The 19,683-nt window shown below is 36.6% G+C and overlaps 1 protein-coding gene across 1 annotated transcript in view; it reads right to left on the reverse strand.

Moving 5' to 3' along the window:
* Positions 1-1,165: 1,165 nt before the first annotated feature.
* The window catches only part of YES1 (YES proto-oncogene 1, Src family tyrosine kinase), a 49,549-nt gene continuing 31,031 nt past the window's right edge, over positions 1,166-19,683 (reverse strand). The window contains exons 2-12 of the mRNA XM_064655722.1: positions 17,383-17,655; positions 13,185-13,284; positions 12,021-12,119; positions 8,928-9,031; positions 8,582-8,731; positions 8,210-8,365; positions 7,774-7,953; positions 5,385-5,461; positions 4,908-5,061; positions 4,240-4,371; positions 1,166-3,467 (exon numbers count right to left, since the gene is read on the reverse strand). Coding sequence (XP_064511792.1) covers positions 3,259-3,467; positions 4,240-4,371; positions 4,908-5,061; positions 5,385-5,461; positions 7,774-7,953; positions 8,210-8,365; positions 8,582-8,731; positions 8,928-9,031; positions 12,021-12,119; positions 13,185-13,284; positions 17,383-17,647 — 1,626 coding nt within the window. The 5' untranslated portion in view covers positions 17,648-17,655 and the 3' untranslated portion in view covers positions 1,166-3,258. The remainder of the gene's footprint in view (positions 3,468-4,239; positions 4,372-4,907; positions 5,062-5,384; positions 5,462-7,773; positions 7,954-8,209; positions 8,366-8,581; positions 8,732-8,927; positions 9,032-12,020; positions 12,120-13,184; positions 13,285-17,382; positions 17,656-19,683) is intronic.

Here is a 19,683-nt window from a genome sequence, read left to right on the forward strand (position 1 = left end):
TCCAGCTGTGGATAAAGTGTTTTAGAATAAACAGTATTGTAGATGGCTACGTGGGTAAGATAGCATTCTGCCTTGTGTCTGCCCATCAGCAAACTCTAAGAGACTTTCTTTAAGCAAAAAAACCCAACCAACCAAAAAACCCAAAACAAACACCAGCCAAAAAAACCCCAAACAACAAAGTCCCCACACCAACAAAAAACCCTCCAAACATTTCCAAGGCTACTTTACCTTCCATAAGGTTCTTTTCATAATGCTTTATGCTCCAGTAGGAATGTACTTTATCTAAACAGTAGGATCGTACACGTGTTTATGTTTGGCAGCTTACTCAAAAATAGTATGAAAATATTCTTAAAATACTACAGCTCGAAACAATGCATGATAGAAACAGTCTGCGAGTCTAGCATGCAGAACGGGAATCACAAGGTTCTGATGGACAACAGGGAAGACTACAGATTACCAGATACTACATGATTGTTCTCATTAAAAATAGTAAAACACTAATTACATTACAGGAAATACTAAAAATACAGTAAACTTTGCAGTTTGTAGGTTCTGTAAGAAGAATGATTTTAGTGCTGCGTTAGTTATTATTGAAACTCACACAGTACCAGCTCCTTAAACTACAGCAGCACTGTATGTACACGCCAGGATCTGCAGTTTGAATAGCACTGGTCATTGAGACAGGTAACATTCAATGAGGTTGAGATAAAGCTTGAGCTATCGCAAGAATAAATGTTTAACATTCCCTGAAAAACTGCACAGAAGTGAACAGCGGCTGCTAATACCAGATAAAGCAAGAGAGAGGATATGTGCTCGCCTTACAGCATGGCAGTGACCACCAGCTGAGAGTCTACGTTGAACTTGCTCTCACAAGAATCCCAAGTCTGTCTGTCTGTCCATCACAGGGGTTAGTTTTAAGCCCAGACAGAATTGTTCGACCCAATTCCTGCCAAGGACCTCTGAAACAGGCTAGAAAATGTCTCTGTTTTAACATCAAAAATGCACTATGAACTCAGAATCTTGTATGAAAGTACATTAAAACAATTTACAGAGGATAAAAAAGACCTCATGAAGGTTTTACTCCCCTCCTTTTCCCCTCAACATGAAGGCTACTCTGCTTTTGTCCCCCTCCCACCTTCTCCCCTCCCCACCTTAAATAAGCAGATGCAATCAAGGAGAAGTTTATTTTGAACCAATTCTGCAAAACAGTTCAACAATGCCATACTTTATAAAAATACTTAGTTACATAATTAAACTTATTACTATTTATATAAAAAGTGTGAATGTGAATTTTAAACTCTGTTAGGGTAAGAACCACATCAAGGTCTTCAGGTGAAACAAATAAATTTTCATAAACATACAAACTCTTTTGGAGAAGTTTTATAATACACAACCATTTACAATGAACACGTTCATTAAGTTAGTGTTTTATTCCTTTACTATACAAGTGTTATTACAATGAACTGTTCCATTCAGTAATCAAAAATCCATACAATGCCAGTGTCATTTTTGGCATTTCTTGTTATGACTGTAGTAATACATAAACTCATATGATTGTGTTATTAATTTTAAAATATTTAGAAAAATTAAAATTCCATCATATTTTTGGGGTTTTCTGATTTTTTTTGTGTGTGTGTGTGTTTTTTTTTATTTTTGTTTTTCTTACATAAAGCCCTTTTAAAATTTGATAACCACAGATGTACAGTTGATGAGCGATGATGAGGGAAAATGAAAAATGATGGCACTGTTCTTACACAGATCTGTTTGGTAGTTGGATTCAATGTAGTGTAAACCCATGAAGAATGCTTAGTACCAGAACTGTATCACCAGCTTTTCTGAAATTCATTTGTTGGATAGCTTTACAATGATAATATGAATTCCAACCTGGTAGCTAAGTAAGAGTTTAGCGTTTCAAAATTAAGCATGATCAGAAATTCAAGAACCTCATGCAACTTGCTGAGTAAAAGACATGACGTTATTGCTTGATATGTCAGTAGCCAAGGAAAGTAAATCTAGATGTAGTGTCAGCTGGGCTGAATGCCAGCAAATTTCATCATTTGGACAGTATTAAATATATTTTATACCTTTAGTTTTTAAACTTTCACATTTTCTTTTGCTTATTTTTAGTTAAATAATTCTGTAGGAAGGGCAGAAGTAGGAAGAGCAACTATGTGTGTGTCTTAATAGTCAAGAAAAGCAAAAGTGCAATCAAATCCCTGAACTAGTGACAGATAACATTTGTGGCACCCACCCTTGTTAACACAAAAAAGCCACATACAACAGTACCAAACCTGTCTCTCAAAAAGGACTAAAGAGTGGTCATTTACCAGCTTCAGTCTTGCTTTCCTGGTGAGCTTTGTTCAGGTAGTCTTCCCATACAAAAGCTTGCTGTTGGATTGGAGCTCAGAAGATTAAAGGCTTTCCCCCCCTGATTGTATTACATAGCTTCAAGTTCAAATAACATCATACTTTATCAACATAATTTTATAAAATATTACCTCATTTTCTAGTTACCTTCAATTATTCTTAATTAGTTATGCAGAAAGAAAAAAGAAAAACCTCTCATGCTACTTTCCAGTTATATTAATACAGGTATTAACACAGTGCATTATGCTCTCTAATTTCACTATTGAGGCCTACCATTTAGATCACGTTTCTCATTCACTGTTCCAATTTCTCTTTTAACCTGACTACCCTAATTAAGTCCATGCAAGAGGAAGCTTAAATATCAAGACTATATATCAAATAGAGTTGTACCATCTCTTTTTTGAGGTGGGGGTGGGGGGCACACACATGTATTTTTAAACACAGGGAGTCTTACAGAACTGGAATAGAATTGCTTGGTCCCACAAAGTTCTTCTGCTTTAAAAATGCCTTACCCCAAGGTCACTAATTCCAGACAATTCCCTCTTTAGTAGAATGATTAGCAAATGTTGGGAAAATAAAGGATTTGAAACATTGGTTTTTCTGCTATTGTTCACACCAACACTCATTTTTCTGCCCCTTATTTTCATTAAGCTTCCTTTGGACCCTGAAAATAAGTTGGGAAAGAGGAAAAAATAAAAACATGTCATTGGTAAATTAGAGTATAACACTTCAAAAGTGGTTTTGTGCAACTGCATTATGAAATTCCAGTTTGCCATTAAGAGCATGCAAAGTAGCGAAGATTTTCTTTCCTGTGATTCCTTAGAGACTTCAGGAATCCTTTGCAAGTCTTTTACATTTGGCAGATTTGTGCATGTTATATAGACTGTTGGCTTATAAATTGTCTCCAGGCTGGTACTGTGGTTCTGTAGCAGTAAAATAGTCCTCCAAGAAAGACTGTATATATTCAAATGTTGGTCTCTCATCAGGGTCTTTCTTCCAACACAGTTTCATTAACTCATGGAGAGACTCTGGGCAGCCTTGTGGACAAGGCATCCTATATCCACGTTCCACTTGTTCCAGAACTTCTCGATTCACCATCCCTAAAAGGAAAGCATTTTAACTCTGAATGACACTGTGCAAAGAACAGTTTCCCAAAGTTTTAAAAGTGTCTCTCCAGCTGCCATACATGTGGATCTACCAGAACAGAACTTTTAATGAACACACTTTATAATGAGTGAATTTTTTACATTGTGCATTAAATACATTTTCTGAAAATTATTTCAGTACACTGTTAATTCCTCAACACCTGGTCCTTCTTCCATATGTATGCTTTCTCACTTTCCTACTGCCTTGAACCTGTCCTTTCAAAAAGGAGACTCAAGCACAAATACCTTCTGTCTGTCTTAGGTTCCATTCAAAGACCACTTAATTTGAAATCAGGCCATATACCTAACAGAACTGCCTTACAAATTGCAGTCACAGCAAAATATCTACTGAAATATGTTTAGTTTCAAAAACTGGTTTAGTGGGTTCAGTCTACTGATGCTCACTGCAGCCTGGGAAAATGTCAAAAGTAGAAATATCATGAACACACAGATAGGAAAGCATAAGGATATACCCACTAATTTGAAACAAACTATCAGTCACATATACAAATGCTATTATCTTAAAGCACTTTAAAAGATATGTGATAGTTAATCTGCATATAAAACAAAGTAGCTTTGTGAACAAAGGAACCAGTGAGGTGTGACTAAGTTTTTATGTCTGCTTCTGAACTGTGGACTCTGAATGAAGGCAAAAAGTACAAAAGGTAACTTCAGAAGCATACAATACAACAAAGGAAAGAAAAATCTATTAAACTTTTCCTTTTACCTGGATATGGCACTCTCCCCTTTGTTACCAGCTCTGTCAGTAAAATTCCAAATGACCACACATCCGACTTGATTGTAAACCGACCATACAATGCTGCTTCTGGAGCAGTCCATTTAATTGGAAATTTAGCTCCTACAAACATTGGAAAGACAGATACTCAATTTTTCTCTTGCTAATGGGTAACTTGCTTACACTGCAAAATATTTAAAAAAGAACACTGAACTCAAAACATTTTTACATTTGCTTTGTTGAGAAAATCTGAGGTGGTTTAGTATTTTAGTATTTCTCAAACTAGGGCAGCAACTACTGGCTACAATTTCTGGAAACACTGAAGACATCTGAGATTCTTAATTAAATAGGTTTCAAAAAGTGAACCTGATGAGCAATCTCTCTGGAATCTCATCTCTCTTCTGTAGCATGTTTTATCCCCCAAAAATAATTAAAAACACTTTTTGAGAACATAAACAAATTGCCAAATAATTTTGAAAAATGAAAAGTTTACTAGAATTGTACTTAGGTGAGGGGGTCACCTAAACATAGCTGTGAAAATCCACTTAAATGCAGAATCTTTATTCATGAAGACAGAATATACAGACGTGTTCTGCTAAATGTAATATGCCATTTGAAGGTAACAGGTCTTATTTATTCAGTAAATAAATCGGCCTTACCTTGTCTTGCAGTGTACTCATTGTCCTCTATTAACCTTGCTAAACCAAAGTCTGCTATTTTACACACAAGATTGTCTCCTACAAGAATGTTAGCTGCCCGGAGATCCCTGTGGATGTAGTTCATCCTTTCAATGTAAGCCATGCCATCAGCAATCTTAAAAGGAAAGTGTTATTAAAGGTTATTTTTCATGACGTTATGCATTTCTCCCAAGCATTAAGCTGTACCCCCTTATTTAGCTTTATTATCACTGTATAAGCATAGGAAATATAGCTTAGCAAGAGCTTGTGCCAGCACTGATTAGAGTGTGTCCAGCTATACAGTATCTGCTAATTGTGAACTAGACTGTTTCTTTTTTGACACATTACAAACCTACAACAGAAGGTGTAAGACAGAGCAGCATAAAATAGCCAGAGCATTCAATATTTATGTTTAGTTGATATCTCTTCTCTAAGCACAACATAGAGTTTTCTTAGTACCTGAGCAGCCATGTCGACCAGCTGTGGGAGTTTTAAGTATTTCCCTTCCCCTTCTTTAAGGAAGTCTAGCAAGCTGCCTGTAACAGAGGACACATGGGGGGAGGGGGGGAGGAAAAAACAAAAAAATTAACTTGACCTGAAAACACGAATGAGATTTATTTCCTAGACATTATGATTGAGACATTTCATTCATCTCATGAAATCTGTATTTGAAAATCCATCATTTACCAGAATACATAACTCAATGACCATGCCTGAAGTTACCTCTGTGCTGATAACTAGTTAGAGCAGTTTTATCCAAGTATTTTGGAATCCACTTCAATAATTCAGCTAACTAATAAAACAGGCTGCTGCTTGATGATTATAGAGAAATACATTAGAATTTTTCCAGTGTTGCTGGTATCAACGCTCTTCCTAGCTGGACTGCCTTCCACAGTGAGATTTATAATTACAGAACAAAAAACCTCTATCCCTTAAATTTTTCTGCCAGTCCCAATTATACACTAGAGAAATTATCCTGAAATTGTTGCTTTTATTCTGTTGCTTTTTCTTCCTTACAGAGGAAAACAAAACTATCTTTAATTCTTTACAGTGTATTATTTTCTCCCATTTATATAATGCAATTGTACCCAAAATATTACAACATAAGCAGTATCTGAAATCAGTTCCAAGGAGCTGTGCTTCTTTGTAGACAGCAATCTTTACATATGCAGTATAGCTCTGTCTTTGGCACAACAGCTTTCTCTACAGGTGGTATTGTGCCATAAGAAATAGGAACATGACCTTTTTCTAAGAAACTGGTGAAGACTGATAACCAATCAGTCTTGTCACAGTCAAAATTACAACAACAAAATTACAAGTGTGGTGATGGTGGGGAAAGAAACCACTCAATTGTGTATCCTGCAGTGGATTCATAGCAGTAACCATGAATTAGATTCCTCCAACATGACTTTAGTGATTTGCTGTATTTTTGTATTGAAAGCAAAAATGTGGCAGGCCAGACCCACACTGCTGCTGCTGTTTGCTGTGTGTGTTTTTACACACTTCTTTCGATCTTGGTTAATGAGCTCAAAGGACCAAAGAGGGGCAAAGATTTCACACTGATCTCTAGTAACCTGTCCACACTGAAAAAAAAAATAGGGTACTATGCAGTTCTTATCCACCCCTTTTCCTTGTAAAAGGATAAATATAAATATAAAAAAATTGTTCTACTAGCTTTTAAGTATGAACCACCAAAGAAGCTTTATGGGTTTTTTGTAAAATGTGAGAAGTTTGTCAAATGAAAACAGTGAACAGAAACTTCCAATGGCATTTTGAATCCATAATTTAGACAAATGTACAACTATTTTTCCAATTCATTAATACTGCTTTTGCAAGGTAACCAGTTCTAGTATTAAACCTTGCTTTTCCTTAGACAGACAATTATAAATATTTGTTTTCCTGATTGCCTTTTTAAAACCTGATTTTTGAACAATGAAAGCAGATTTTGCATGGCAGTTTTAGATCTGAAAGAGATACTGTCTAGTGTTATTTGGAAATAACAACAACACAGAAGGAACTTTTTAGATTTTCTATTCCCATCTACCTTTTCAAACGTACAGCCCTTTAAAAACCCCATCAAAACAGGAAAAAACCAAAACCACATATGTATGGCACAGTACTGAACACAACTAGCCACTCTCTTGGACTTAAACATTGCTTCTGTATCTTACGAGGATAGCAAAATTTCTCTGTGAGTTGAACAGAAGTCTGTATTTTATAAAAAATGGAAAAATTGACTTGAAAATCTGCTGCTTCTTAACACTAATATCCTTATGATGTTTATTTCTACATTCAGCCTAAATCTCTAAATCTGTGTTTCAGCTGGAGGGGGAGGGGGAAATGATATAAACCAAGGGAAGAAGGATGAAAGACTGAACACAAGGAGATAAAGGAGGGAGTCTGGAAAAAAATCCCTCAACCTTTTTAAAATTTACTATTACACTGCTGGAAAAGAAACACTAAAAAAACCCGAAAGCCCAGTGTACTCTGTTGTGAGCGTAACTTGTCTACAGGCATAATGATACGATGATATAATGACATTCCCAGCTATACCATCCAATTTAAATGTGACAGGCAGTACACACTAAAAATGAGGAGAAAAAACCCCCCAGTCTTGTGCTTGGAAGATTACCAAGGGTGACACAGATGTGCAGAAAAAATCATGCATCCACCCACGATCTAAATCAGAACTGCTTCAAGTAGGTCAAGCGTTACTCATTTTAATTTAATCAAAATTAACACTTATACTCCAGTCAGCTTAAACCTAACATTAATTAAACATTTAATTTACTGCTGAGGTCTTAAATAATCTTTTAAACATGGTACCTCTAACTATTCTGTCACACACCTTTTGTCATGAATTCAGTGACGATGTAGATTGGTTCCTCAGAAACAACTGCATACAGTGGAACAAGTTTGTCGTGTCGTAATTTCTTCATGATCTGAGCCTCCTGCAGGAAAGCTTCTGGCATCATTGTACCAGGTTTTAGTGTCTTGATTGCTACTTTTGTGGTTCCATTCCATGTTCCTAAAGCAACAAATCAGGTTTTATTCTCCACTATAATACTGAACAGACTTTCTGCTTCTGTTTTCTTAGCTAACAGAATAATTATAAACGAAACTATACTGAATATTAATTTTAGTGTTACATGCCTGATCATAACTGGTACTTCTTCCCTTCATTTCATTATGATATTACCTTTTCAGATCCCGATACTGATTTACCTAAAATACTATTAAAACATTCACAGGAAAAACTGAAAGGTGTCACATTAAGCTCTTACCCATCCATACTTCACCAAAACATCCTTGGCCCAACTTAACTTCCAGCCTCAAGGATTCTCTAGGAATCTCCCAGGCATCTTTTGCTAGTCCCTGTGTTTGTGGTTTCACAGTGGGACACACAGTCGTTAGCTTATGACACAGCCCATCGGCATGTTCTGGAAAACAGAAAAAGTAAGCTTCATAGTTAAGCAGGGGTAAGACTGTAACGGAAGAAACATCTTAATGCTGATAAAAAGAACTAGTCCATTTACTGTTTGTTGAAATCAAAAATAAAATGTTATAGTTTTGGTTTTAAATATAAGCTACATACGCAGTCCTTCTTCCTCACAACAGGCACAAGGCAGCATTGGAACACTGTAACTTGGGCTTACCTCTGTAGTGTTTCACCAACTTCTGTAGAGATTCAAATTGTGCTCTGGTTGTGATATAGTATCCACCATTGTCAAGTTTTCTGATTTTGTAGTGTTTCACATTATCACCTCTGACCTCATCCCAGTCACGTATGGAAAGGGAATAAGCACCTAGGAAACAAGTTACACCTGGTTCTTCACTAAAATTTAAAAACATATTTAACTTATCCACACAACTGTCATTATACACACACATGTCCACATACATACATGACATGTGATAGACATAAAAAAGGTCATTATGCCCACCTTGGTGGGGGGGGAGGAGGGAATGGGAGAGAGAAATGATACACAGACATATACATACCTTTAGTGGTTTCACTCTCTCTTACTAAGAAAATACCACGCTGGTTCCCAGGATTTAAAAGTAGCCTTTCTGCATCCTTCCTGCCCATCTTACCAAAATACCACCTAGAAAATTTTAAAGGAAACTTGTAAGTAAAAGCTTCCTATTCTTTAGTACTCATATAACAAAAGGTTTGGAAATCTCAAGCATTGACTGGACCACTAATACCCCAAAGCAGATACAGATCAACAGAAGTAATGACATCCATATAATCACAAGATTAAGATGACCTATTTCTATATGACTCTCATTTCTGTTGTTTGCAAAAGACATGTAAAGAGGACTATATCTGCAAATATTATGGTTTTCTGGTGGTTTGACAATGGATATCAACTGTACTTAACATTGAAAGTAACACCCTCTTCTGGCTAAGTTTATAGGTCAGGCTGAATCAGACGACCCTCTTTGGTAGAACTCTCAAAACACTGCAACAGCTGAAACCACCTTCTCTAAGAACATAAAGCCTCTTCTCTCTAAGAGGCTTAATGTTAGAAAACAGTATTTAAAGCAAAGTGGGTGTGCATAAATATCACTGGATCACAGGTTCATTCTGGTTGAAAGGGGCTCTTGGGAGGTCTCCGGTCCAGCCTCCTGCTGCAAGCAGGGTCAGCAGTGAAATCAGACCTGGTTGCTCAGGATGTTGTCCACTTCAGGCTTGAAAACCTCGAAGGATGAACTGCCAACCTGGGCAACCTGTACCCCCTTCCTGGCTGTTCTCAGGTTTAAAAGGTTTCCTATATCCAATTGGAAACCCTTCTGTTTCAATTTCTGTTGCCTCCTGTCCTTCATTACCTCAGTATATGATTCTACTGATCATTTAGAAACACACCTATTATAGGTATCATTTACTTCTCTATGAGTAACACTCCATTTTGCTGAATCATCCTGATACCAAAAAGTATGCCGATATCTTAAAAAGACCTGCATTTTTTCTTGCCTTAAGTTCTTTCACAAAAGGAATTTCTTACATGCTCCCACAGTGTGCTCATCATGATGAATACATCGTGAGGCACTGTCCTCAGCCAGTGATAATTTTAAGGTCCATCTTCAAATGAACACTAGACTTCGAAAAAACATTTATTTCTAACTACATTTTATTTTGATTATGTGCCTCAGAAATCACAAAGTGATGCAAAGTGTAAATTTCAAACATTTCTATTTGTCACCATCTTAGCATCAAGCAAATCTGGCTTCATGAGTGATGGGAAATAGTATTGCAGACTGCTGAAAAACAATGGCTTTGTGGGTGAAATATCATTTTGCTGGCCTGTGAACAGAATGGCCTGTGCAATCTCTGGGGAATTTGAAACTTATTCTTACATTTTGTTGTATTTGCAGTTTGACTGTTTAAGCAGATGTGCAAAGCTAGAAATGGACATGAGGGTGTGCATGCTTGAGACAATTTGGATGTAACCTATAATCTTACTGAGCCCTAGTTAATGACTTCACATGAAAATATCTCTTCCCCAGGCTACTACAACAATTTATAAACTATATTGTAAAGTGCTTTTTATTTTTAATTACCTATGAAATAATGGCAGGGTTTAATTGTTGTTTTTATTGCCATTAAGCATTTCTATTACGGTGTAATTCAAAAGACACATGAATAAGATGGATCCTGTCACAAGCAGTTTCTGATATAAATGGAACATATATCCTTTGGGCTTAGAAAAGGCTGCTTAAAGAAAATCCTAGCATCTTGGGGCTCTATATTACTTTTGCACTTGAAACTCCAATTGCAGTCACAACATAAAACCTGTAAACACGATCAAAGCACAGGGCTAACCAACTCTAAAGCAAATGAACAGTATTCCAAATGCTGTGGTGATCTTTATTAAAATTAGCACTGGTTCTTTAAAACAGTCAGTTTTAAAAAGCTTCCTTCCTTATTAATCACCCTTCACTCTCACCTCTAGTCATCACAAACCTATGACAAATCTCACCACTCTGTTCTGCCAATCTTTAGGAGCCACGGTTTCTTTGCAAAAGGCTATAATTTCCATTTTACCACCACCACAGTTGTGATGACAGTATGCTTTTATTGCATAATTAAAAAAAAAAAAAACCCTCAACGTCTAAAAAAAAAAATTAAGAAAAAGATAGTAATTTTAAAACCAGATGAAACTCAAGGGTGTAGAATAACACCGCAGCTTTGATGCAATCACTTTTTAATAGCAAAGAGCCAAGTGACAGCAGCAGCAACATGCTAAAATCTCAGCTTGAGATTCAGGAAACATCTTGAAAATCAGGCACTTTTCCCAGAAGTGCAGTAGCAAGCAGAGAAGTGCACAGATCATGTATCAGGGAACTGCTTATTGGCAGTACCATGCCTGTATATTGAAGCAAGAGCTGCGGAACTTTATATTTCTAGTACAACAAATACAATCCCTTGGAACAAGCATAACCTGAAACGGTACTCCAACTCACAGTTCCCACAGTCACTTTATGTGATTCTGTAAGCTCTCTGGGATCTTTGTTTGCAAATAAATTTAGAAAGTACTGGCACACAAAGCAATATAATCTTCCACATTCATCTTAGGGTACCAAACAATTTTGTCACCAAAAAGTTATTATAGATTAATAGATTAGCAATAACTGTGAAACAAATGTTATTTTAGAATGCAAGATTAGGTGATACCAAGGATATAGGTGATGTTGAATCAGGGTTTGGCAAGCAAAAATAAGGATAAAAACGTAGAGTTGACGGTGTGTGAACTGTTCAACTAAATCCCATTCATTTTTGCTTTATGTGGTATGCAATGCATGTACTCCAATTCTTACCTCTGCTGCATTCTCCTATCATTTTTCCTTTAGCCCCAAGTATAGCAAACAGGCATAAAACATCTGCATGAGTGTCCACCTCACACTTACTAATAATTATACCTTTGACACAATCCAAGTAGCATTGCTATTCTTTAATTAGTAGTATTCTCCTACTTTATCCTAAAATGTTACATATACTGAATTAAAGGATTCACATCCCTGTACCCTGTATCACAGGGTACAAAGTGCAGAATGAATAATAAGAACGGATTGACAGGATAGAAGTCTTACTCTTCTGCTTGAATGGAGTCTGCAGGAGCTACATAATTGCTTGGGATGTAGCCTGTTTTTCCTGTAGCAATGGATCTTGCTTCCCACCAGTCTCCTTCCCTGCAATAAAACATCAGTTACCTCTTCCACATATAAACAATGCATAATTCCCTGGCACCTGTAGACACATACGAAAGGCAGGCAAATTTAGGTAACATGTTATTTTAATTATGAAGGCATCTAAACCATTTTGTACTGCACTTACGTGCATCTTCTTATGTTCTAAGCAACATTAGTGCCTCTTAGCAGAATTTCTTATTTTCAAGATTTGGGGTTTTTTTTTGGTTAGGTTGTTTTTTTAAATGTAAAACCAAAATGTTTTATGGCAGAGACGTGTAAATGAACTTCCCAGTTCTCTAGTCTTCATCTGCCTCTTCAGCTCATTCTGCCTGTATGCTGACAGCAGTAAAGGACAGGAAGCCAGCTAATAAAACTAAGAGAACTGAAGAAATGAAAACTGCTACATGTATGAATTAGAATTATTACCGCACCAAAAAGTTGTGTGTAAGGAAACCTCCAAAGCAAACAAATTACTTTCTTTTCACTAGACTTCTACAAATCAGACTGTAATGCAGTAATCCTGTTGCAACTGAACATCAAACTACCCATAAACTATCTGCACATGAGTTTACTGTGGAGGCCAGCTAGATGCAATTCCATGTTGAGATGTCCCTGGTACAGGACACTCGTCTCCGGAATTTGCAGTGCGGTGGTGCCAACTGTGCCCACCTCCCATGAAATCTGGAATCCTGTCAGAGGGTATCTGCACAGTGCAGAGTCTGGGATGGAACAGTGCACATCTCCACCTTTTCTGCCCTGAAGGGGGTGGCTGTGCCTTCCTGGGGCAGGGAGTGGGAGGGAGTCACCCAATCACCCAAGGACAGGCTTGGGGCTGTGCCAGTCGCTACAGTTCTACATCTGCACCCAAATCTTGATCTCAGTGCAATTATTGTCTTAGCTGTATAAATATTTTAACCCCATACATGTTGAATATTGCATGCATTCACCAAAAGAAGAACAAAATCAATCTACTCTTCACTGAAATAGGATACATAGATTTCAAGAAGAGTTGAGGATCTAATTATTCCCAACAACCATGTGAAGTCTGTGAATGAGAACACTTACGTGTTATTTATTATTTGGAACCGTTCACCTTTCTTAAATGAAAGGTCATCTGTAGTTCTAGCTTCATAATCATATAAGGCCACAAATACAGTAACACCACCTTAGGAAAAATAAAAAAAATAACATATGATATAGCAGTAATGTTGCAACACTTGATTTAAGGACTTAAGAAACAACTCATCAATTTAGATTTGAAAGCAACTAAACACTCTGGGTTGTATCTCATTTTGGAAGATGGATTAATAATCTGCTAATTTTTTAAAATGGAGCAATGCCTATAAACAGACATCCTAAAAATATGCTTCCACACCAAAAAAGGCCACTAGATACATCGCTGGAACTACGCTAATAATTACAGCACTTATATACAGAAACCTGCATGACATATCAGCAGTAAAAAAATCCCCTAGTTTCTTTATTAGGCTTGTTTCTTGTTAAGAAATGCAATTTCCACAACACCACAACGGTGAACCATCAGCCAATAATTTTTACAGAAGTAGTTTCCTGATGAACTTAGCTATAAATAACTGATGTGTTCCCAACTTTCTGAGGTTACACATTAAAATCTACTCAAGGAACTGAACCAGAAAAAAAATTATTCTTGTAGGGTACAAAGACATTTCTCTGCTTTAGGACTAACGATTTTTTTAATTCCCCAGCCGTGAAACAGACTCTTGCTGAGGATGATACATCAGTCCATTACTCTGGAGAACAAGGACCAAGACAGGTCACAGGAGGAACAGCTGCACTCTACCAACCCTATGGGATTTGCTTCCCCATCCCACTTCTGCTATAGGGCACGTTGTTGAACGTGTCCCACAAACCAGACAGATGTGAGAGAGATGGATAGTAGGAAGAATCCTACATTTACTGGTAGGAAACTTTTTTCTACACTTCAAAGAACTAATCTACAAAACTGGGCTAAAGGAAGAAGAGGGAAAGGAGAACAGGCTGTTTGAGATGTACAAGCTACTGTAACTAGGAGAAAGTTAAAATAGAAAACTGCAAATGGATAATTCAAAAAGACTTTTTAAGCTCCTGAAATGCTATTTAACAGTATAATGGACATTTAAGAAGCCTGATGATAGTCCAAGCAATAACTTATTTTTAAATGTATAATACTATATCTCTGATACGCACCAGGACATATACGGAAGTCCACCAACAGAAACATGTTGCACCTAATTTTAGATCTTACAATTAACATGATCTGAAAGGAAGAATACGTAATGCAACAGGGATAGTCTATATCAAATATTCTTTTGCAATGTAGACTTTCTGACGCAAGAGCTCCTAATCACTTAAATATTTTCATTTGATTTGGAGTCTTCCTGTGATTACAGTCTCTCAGCAGGCCTCAGCTGGAAATGAATTTACAGTTCCTCTAGGAGAAACAGAACAAAATCCCCACAGGAGGTTAGAGTAATTGAGGGGGTTTTTTTAAAAAGTGATTTATGAACTGAGAATGAATGAAAATACTCCCTAGAAGTTAACAGCTCCTAACTTAGGTTAAAAATCAACACAGCTCTACCAATTGTTGCCTGTATTACTACATTATTACATTATTTTGATGACACAAACTTCTACCTGGAGCAAGAAAATTGTGGGGACACATACCACATTCAAACAAACAGAAAGCAAACATTATGGAAATAAACCATCCCAGGGACATCTTCGGCAGATGAAAAAAAATCAATACCCTCAAGCCACAATATCACAAAAGTTTTTAACTGCATATAAAGAAATTGGGAGACTCCATGAACCTCAAAACACTTCAGCTACCTTAAAACCTCTTTTTGTTCTTACTCGCAAGTGTTATTTATTTCATAACAAAGAATAATAAAATACTTAAGGAGAGCAGCATCAGCACAGAATGTTTTAAACAAAGATACTGTCAAATGATTTTAAGTCTCTTGCAGTTGTTTTCTTTGTGAATCACTGCGAGGTGATCTAGTTTAGCTGTTTAAGTTATCTGTGACTACAAGACTTCCCTTAAAGGTTTTCCTTTCTTTAGGTCAGTATTCCCATCCTCTAATCTATGACTGGTTTTGGAGAGAAGACTTTACCTTCTTGTTTAGCATGAGGATTACAGAGCACTAGTACTCACATAGCTTCATGGAAGGCAAGAACAGCAGTCCATTTTTCTGTTTTGATTTTCAGTAATATTGTATAAATTCAAAGTATCTGATGACTGAGAATGTGTAATACAGAAGCAGTGTGACTAACTCAGATTTCTTCTCCTTTTCTGCTCTAGAGGAATAAAAGATGGCTCAACTCTTTTCAGCCTCACTACAGTCCACGATGACAACCATATCATCCTATTGTCACACATCACTGATCAACTGGATAAGTACTACTGACACTTACATCCTGTTTGACAAGCCCATCTATTCTCCTCTCTTGCGAAGCGAAGGGCAACAGAATGTTGCCAGTGTTTTATTCGCCGCAAATACAAAAAGCTTACAGCCAGATGAAGGTTGTCATCTCATTCAACTCACAAAAACACCCAATTTTGGTGTTTGGTACATTCAGTATTGAAAATCAGTACTGAATGTACCAAATAATTGTTACTACAATATTATTTATTTAAAAAGTGTGTTTGTTTGTGGATAGGCTGGTTTTACAGAACAAGGAGGAATAATTTCATATGCAGTATCATTTTACCTAATTGAAAAACAATGGGAGTGTTCACACAAATCAGCCTGCCTGCTGATAATCAATTTCACACCGATGAGATGTTAGACTCTCTTTTCATGAGAAATTTCTTTTGTTGAGTCTGCTTAAAGATATAACATGCTTAACTACCAGCAGGAACAGGAACAGGCAAGGGAACACCCCTTCTGGTCTGTGCAGCAAAGGTTTTGTGGTACCTGGGGGGGGCTTATATACCTGATGACTGGTAAAGCCCAAAAGTGCCTACACACACTGCTGGAGATTCCCACATGAACTAAGAACCAGATCTAGTAAAAAAGAATACACTTAGGTTCTTGGAGGAGATGAGTACAATAAACTTCCCTCAGTAGAGCTAATAAATATAAAGAAATGCTGCCCTTATTTAATTTCTTTATATGTTCATCCATGAGCTGACTCATAAATTTTGAGACAGGCTAGATGCTCATTTTAATTATTTGGTTTTTAATGAATTCTGAAGAAAAGGAATATGAGGTCAGACCTGACAATTCATATTTGGTTTCTGAATTGCTTAATGTCAAGGTCAGAGTGGGTTTTCATGGATCTCAAATTTCTTGTGTTTAAAAGACTTTAAATGCCACTATAACAAAGGAAACATTTAAGCACTGTAATTGTGCCAACATTATAGGTTTGTGGGAAAACTAGAAATAGCCTAATAACAAATTATTTACTCTGTTTTGTGAAGTCTGTTCAAAACTTCTAGAATAAATTAGTGTTTCTTTCTTTCTTGTCTCTCTCTCAAAAAAAGAATAAATTACAGCTTCTCAAAAATATCCATCAAAACTATGAAATTAGCCATGTGCACAAAATCAATATTTTTTGGAATAAAGTTTTAAGATTTTGATGTAAAGGTGGGTTTATAACATCAAGATGTGCATGCTGCTTTAAAATGCTGTATCTTCTGTAGCTCAGTCAAGAAGGTCTCTGTGCCTTGCAAATTCTATTTTTACGTTTTCAATTTTGGTTTTCATATGACCACCAACAATGAGATTTCTGCTCTTTTGTTTCACACATGTTGTTTATATAGAATATACTGCATATCCTGCTTAGCTTTATAAATAAACATATTCAATGTTGTATTAATATAACTCACAGCTAATCAAGCCTGAAACCCAGTTTAAAATATCAATTTCCTGAATCTGAAGTGTTTTTCATTTTGTACCTCTCTCCAAGTTTAAAGCCATTATCCCATATGTATCCCTTCAACAGCTTAGAACTTCTAACACAATTTCATCAATTCTCATTATTGTCTTTAATAAGTCTCAAATTTCTCTGTGCTGCCATCCTAATTACCCCCACAAAAAATAAAAAGCCTAAATACCAAACCCTCAAGCCCCAGGCACCCAGACTGAATTATTATCTAGCAGTAAAGATATTGAAAATCAGAAATCTGTAAAAGGCAATTTATTGCAATTTATCTCCATGTGCCATAGTATTTTTTGACTATGACTGTCAAGCTGCTATAATAACAAATAATAATGATAGCATTATTTTATGTAACACTCACCTGTTAAAGTACTAGGATATGGACTTGGCACAGCTGAAAATGAAGATGATGCTCCTCCAAAGGGTGTCATTCCTGAAGGCCCTCCAAAAGGAGTCATGGAATGACTATTAAAATTAACTGCTGATCCCTTTATTGACGGTGACTGTGTTGCTTGGCTGGAGTCTGATCCATAATGACTGACATGGGAAATGACAGGTTCTGGAGCATTTTCAGTTCTGTATTTCATGGCTGGACCTTTACCTTCTTTGCTTTTAATGCACCCCATGGTTGCTTCTGTGAGAAGAAGATGAAAAAAAAAAAAAGTTCATCTTCATGTTGTGTCTTTTGACAGCTAACACAGGAGATTCCCAAAAAGTTACACTGAATGCTAATTTATTCCTGTTAAACTACATGCAGAGTGTAAACTCTGATGAAAAGTGTTCTGGAATAAAATCTAAGCCATTACCAGACTAGAGAAGTCCTAATTATTTTCCCTTACAACATCACATATTAACAGCACATTTGAATCGTTCTTCATTCCAGTTTCTTGGTGGACTGTAAATGGTAACAAATTAAAAAAAGGGGGAGTGAATCAAGCAACAGATGAGGAAAAGACACTGAAGGCTTCTCTAGCACAGTGGAGGGTGAAACAGATACAGCAAATCCAGTGTCAGTTATACAAAGCAAATCCAAAGCAATTATACAAAGAAAACAAGTGAGGCATTCCTGCTTTCTTTTTTAAGTACCTGTGCAGTGAAGTCCTGACTGACTGGTGGCATTACAAATAACATCTTTAAAGATAGAGAGAACCTTTCATCCATTGCCAGCCCCCCAAATACAGCTCGCAAACAAATCTGGAATATCCACTGCCAAAGGACAGGGTTAAGCTTTAGAGTGTAACTAGAAGTATAAAACAAATTAGAAGATTAATTACAACATCCACAAGGGTTTAGAAATAGAACTGTGCCCAGACAGGTGACAATTTATCACCCCGTTTGCCCAGGATTGCCACCAGCTCCCACTACAGGCAGACTGTGCCAGAGCTGTTTACTGTGGGGACACCTATAACCTGCTGATGGAGAGAATCAGAGAGGAGACCTGTCGCCAGCAATTAACATGACTCAGTCTTAAGAAGTCACCACCTGCCATTTATCAGGTGGTGAAAACTGGTAGCAGGCATTTTCTGGCTTACCCCAGCTGGGAAACAAATCAGCAAGAAAACAGGAGTGTCTATTAGATGCAGCACTAGTGTGCCATTAAAATTCTTGTATTGTTCACGGGGGGGGGGGGGGGGGGAGTTAAAAATCTCCTTTAACTTCAAAAGTAGAAACCTCCACAAAGAAGAAATCAACTGCTCCATATTCTCTAATGAATCAATTAAAAAAATTAAACAGTAGGAGTTCAAAAACATGAAAACCACATCTTTTGATAACTACAATAACAATTTCATGGACTCTAACTAACAATTAAGGAAACACAATGTTTCTCGTTGTGTGTCTAATTATTTCTTTCCTTTTCAATTTCTCTTACTTTGTTAACTATTAGACACAGAAATACGGAACAAAGTAAATCTTACTTAAACAAATACTGCCTTAATATAGTCACACTGAGAGAAACCAATACCCTCCGTATAACTAACCGTTACAATATTAAAGATACTGTAATTTCTGCAAGAACCATGAATCAGAGTTCCTGGAAAGAACAAGGTCCATAGCCAGTGAAACACCGTATGGAATTTACTGCTCAAAAAGATTAAGTATATTCACCCTGTCATTTCAGCCCCTAATACTGCAACATAACTGATGCAGAAACAAGCAGCAATTTTACAAATCGTATTTGAGAGTTTTCCACAGAATACTGAATCATCACAAAAGCACACCTTTTCAATTTTTTCTTACTTATACTATTATTGCCAACTTATTAACTGTGAACAAACATCAACAGAGTACAGCTCAAATACATGTATAAGAAATGTAATGTGTCTAAATACCCTACAAAAAATGCCTTACCATCTGCAGTAGAAAAGCCAGTTATTAATTCACAATAGAAGTCAAACACCCAGAATCATATCCGTTTAACATCCCTACCACTGCAAAAAGACATTGTAATCCAAACCACTTTCTTTTGGCCATGTGGCTGCCTATTGTGAATTTTTGCCTTCCTCTGAGGCCTATTTCTTTGATTCTTTTTAAAAAACTGCAGTCGATGTTTTCTGCTAGCATTGAATAAAAACTCACTCACCTTTGCAAAAATGTCTTTGCTAATAGCACTGATTCCTTGCTTTTGGGTGGAAGTTAAGCACACAATTTAAAAGTGCAGCAC

This window comes from Pseudopipra pipra, chromosome 1 (assembly GCF_036250125.1).
Source record: "Pseudopipra pipra isolate bDixPip1 chromosome 1, bDixPip1.hap1, whole genome shotgun sequence".
Classification (NCBI taxonomy): Eukaryota; Metazoa; Chordata; class Aves; order Passeriformes; family Pipridae; genus Pseudopipra; species Pseudopipra pipra.